General features: G+C 35.0%; 1 protein-coding gene across 1 annotated transcript in view; it reads left to right on the top strand.

The window, feature by feature from the left end:
• The window catches only part of LOAG_16793 (DZF family protein), a 14,169-nt gene that overhangs the window by 3,387 nt on the left and 7,628 nt on the right, over nucleotides 1–3,154 (top strand). Inside the window, exons 7-15 of the mRNA XM_020449451.1 lie at nucleotides 455–555; nucleotides 738–911; nucleotides 1,030–1,176; nucleotides 1,329–1,463; nucleotides 1,615–1,791; nucleotides 1,932–2,041; nucleotides 2,195–2,324; nucleotides 2,644–2,738; nucleotides 2,864–3,017. Of these exons, the coding sequence (XP_020307038.1) occupies nucleotides 455–555; nucleotides 738–911; nucleotides 1,030–1,176; nucleotides 1,329–1,463; nucleotides 1,615–1,791; nucleotides 1,932–2,041; nucleotides 2,195–2,324; nucleotides 2,644–2,738; nucleotides 2,864–3,017 (1,223 nt within the window). The remainder of the gene's footprint in view (nucleotides 1–454; nucleotides 556–737; nucleotides 912–1,029; nucleotides 1,177–1,328; nucleotides 1,464–1,614; nucleotides 1,792–1,931; nucleotides 2,042–2,194; nucleotides 2,325–2,643; nucleotides 2,739–2,863; nucleotides 3,018–3,154) is intronic.

Below are 3,154 nucleotides of genomic sequence, written 5' to 3'. Positions count from 1 at the left end.
ATATATATATATATATATATATACATATGTATATGTATAATGTATATATATATATGTATACATATGTATGTACATGTATATATATATATATACATACGTATATACATATATATGCATAAATATATATGTATATATATTGTATACTTGACAAAGATGTATAACTTCATCGGGTAAATAGATATAGCAGGATACAACTTCTGCGAATTTTTACCTGTTACCAGAAATTTAAGTAGATGGTCAATGGTTTCGGCTTTTCAATTCTTTTCTTTGTTGTAAGATTGAATAATAATAAGCTATCTTGTATTTTCAGTTTTTTTACTCAGAATTAATGGCTTGTAATTGTTATTGAAATGATTACCTTTGTGGGCTTAGTGATTTTTTGCTATTAATTTATAGCAAATTGCAAATAAACAGATTCACAAGTGTATTTTTAGAATCGACGTATTTATTGTAGGCCGTGGAACTTTCTCAAACAAACGTTTTGGGCAAGGAAGATCAGCTGATATGCAACAGTTCTATTGTGAAGTGTGTAAAATCAGTTGTGCAGGTGCACAGGTAAAAATGAATAATGCGATTTAACATATCATCAGATTTGTTGTTAATAAGTTGGTTTCATTCGAGGAATGGAAAAAACATCTTGCATTTTCTTTTGAAAATAATTGTTACAGTAGTTCGAACTTTCAACTATTTCCTGATTGCTCAAAAAAAAGTAATTCGATGAAAAATTATTATTTCAGACCTATAAAGAACATATGGATGGACAAAAACATAAGAAGAAGGAAGCAATGCAAAAAGGTGATGGACAAACATTATCTAAATCACGTGTATCATTTCGTTGTGAAACCTGTAACGTCACATGTACTGGTAAAGATACTTATGAATCTCATGTGCGCGGAAGTAAGCATCAGAAAGTGAGTTGTTTGTCTTAGGTTTTTCAGCATTATGGAAATCTTTCATACATATACTTTTTTGCTTAAAATTAGCTTATTTGCCTGCTTATATAATACCATTTGAATGCATATAACTTAGACCGCGAATTTGATGAAGAAGTTGGGAAAACCAGTTGCCGAAACACCAACAGTGCTTGCTCCTGGTGAAAAGTCGAACAAACCAGGGGTTCAGGCCGGTGGTACTCCAATTTCAACAGTTGGTGGTCCCGCTGTACCGACGAAACGCGTAAATTTTATCCGTTTTTGAGCGTTTCTACCTACAACAAAGGTTAGGCTGAATAACAGATTTGTTATTCAGTATCTTGTGAGAGGAAAAGCTAAAATTTTGTCTATTTTTTTTTCATTTATTTGTAGTGTAATGGTAGTAAGGTGTTATAGGTTATCGGTGTACCAACCGTCAAATTTGTTGGTGGTGAGAAATTGCAAAGTACAGCCCAAGAACTGGCACGAAAGGCTGCAAATGCCGCTGAAGCAGCCATCGAAGCGTCGGGTCAAAAAAGTGCTGCTGTTGAGGTTGGCTAATAGCATAGCTTAAAGTTAATCTTAAGTTTTGAAATGCTCGAAACGATTCAGCTTAAATGTACAGGCTAAAATAAAGTTTTAAAATACAACTTTAGCTAAAAATTTTTAAGTTTTGTTGGGATCTTTCATTTCCATTACCTAGGCCGCTCTGGCTGCTGAAAAAGAAGTGCAACCGGTTGGAGAAGATTATGTTGAAGAAGAAAGGAATGCATCCGGCAAACTGATCCAATACAGTTGCAAACTGTGCGATTGTAAATTCAGTGATCCAAATGCCAAAAATATCCATATCAAAGGACGCAAACATCGATTGCAATATAAGGTGTTGTTTCAAACATTCCATAACTCGCTGTTGCACATTATTATTAATTCGTTAAAATCGCTTAAATATGTTCGAGTGATTGTTATGTTGTACATAACGCAAAATATTGAGCAGTTTCGATTGGCATACCTAAATTTCAGATGAAAGTAAATCCAAATTTGGTGGTCGAGGTGAAACCCAATCAAGTTCCACGTGAAATGCGTAACGAAATAGCACGCAAGCTGCGTGCACAACGGATGCATGTCATACCGTATGCCTTACACTATCTTATTGGTTTACTTTCCTTGCAGCAGTTTGATACAATGTGGAATGCGCTAGGTGTACAGTAATATTTCGAAAGATATGACCTGGTTAGTTCTTTCTTTTAGAGTTCATTGCGATTCTCTTAACCGATTTAGCTTAGGCCCCGTCCGCTCGGTGCTCCACAGCCGCTGCTTATGCCGTTACCAGCACGTCCATGGTGCGGAATCATGGATCCTGGAAGACGTGTAGAAACCGTAGAAGATCGACATGTCATGGCTAAACATCATTCGGTTTGTCTCAGTTATTTTTCTTAGGAATTTCTTTTATTAGCAATATCCGAAACCCAACTATTTTAATGCAGCTGGGTTAGTTGAGGAATCTGGGACTATCAATTACTTAGCTTTGACTGACGTGACCATGCTAATATTGTTCTTGCTGTGATACCACATTGTGATCGTTTTAGAATTATCATTGATAAAACTGTTTGTCCATTCGGAATTATCGATAGAATATTTTAGTTAGAATTTTAGAGGGTTTATTTTTGAAAACTTCTGGTCGTTGTTTACTTGAAGTGGGTTCTGATTAGACATTTATTATTTTTTTCTGCAGATCTATCCGGAGGAGTCGCAGTTGACGACTATTGAAAAACTCGTTTCGGTGACTGAGAAGGCGCTAAAGGCTGTTTCGGACAGTTTAGCACAAGAGTACGTTCTTTTTCAACTACTTATTTGTTTCTTTTTTCTTTATCTAAAACTAGTTTTTATTGAGATTCCCAAAAAAAAAAAACCGCTGCGCTAATAAAATTTCGTTAATCAAGTTTATCATGTAGAGATACAAAGAAGCCTGATGACGAAATAGCAGAGTCGCAAGAAGAAAGAATCGCATTACATTCTACTGAAGCACAGCAATCTGATCGCATTCTAAAAGGAGTTATGCGTGTTGGTCTTCTAGCTAAAGGGTTGTTACTGAAAACTGACAGAGAGGTATATTGTATTGTCAAAATTTTTTTCAGTTTGGTAGGTTGATTATATAAAAAAGGGTATGGGCGGCACGCTATTCAAATCACAGTTGCTTTATGATTACATATACATATTTACATACATCATATGTATATATATAT

The sequence above is a fragment of the Loa loa genome (genome assembly GCF_000183805.2).
Source record: "Loa loa unplaced genomic scaffold supercont3.19, whole genome shotgun sequence".
In the NCBI taxonomy this organism is placed as follows: domain Eukaryota; kingdom Metazoa; phylum Nematoda; class Chromadorea; order Rhabditida; family Onchocercidae; genus Loa; species Loa loa.
The sequence above is the reverse complement of the archived record's forward strand: the minus strand, read 5'-3'. Positions and strand labels throughout refer to the sequence as shown.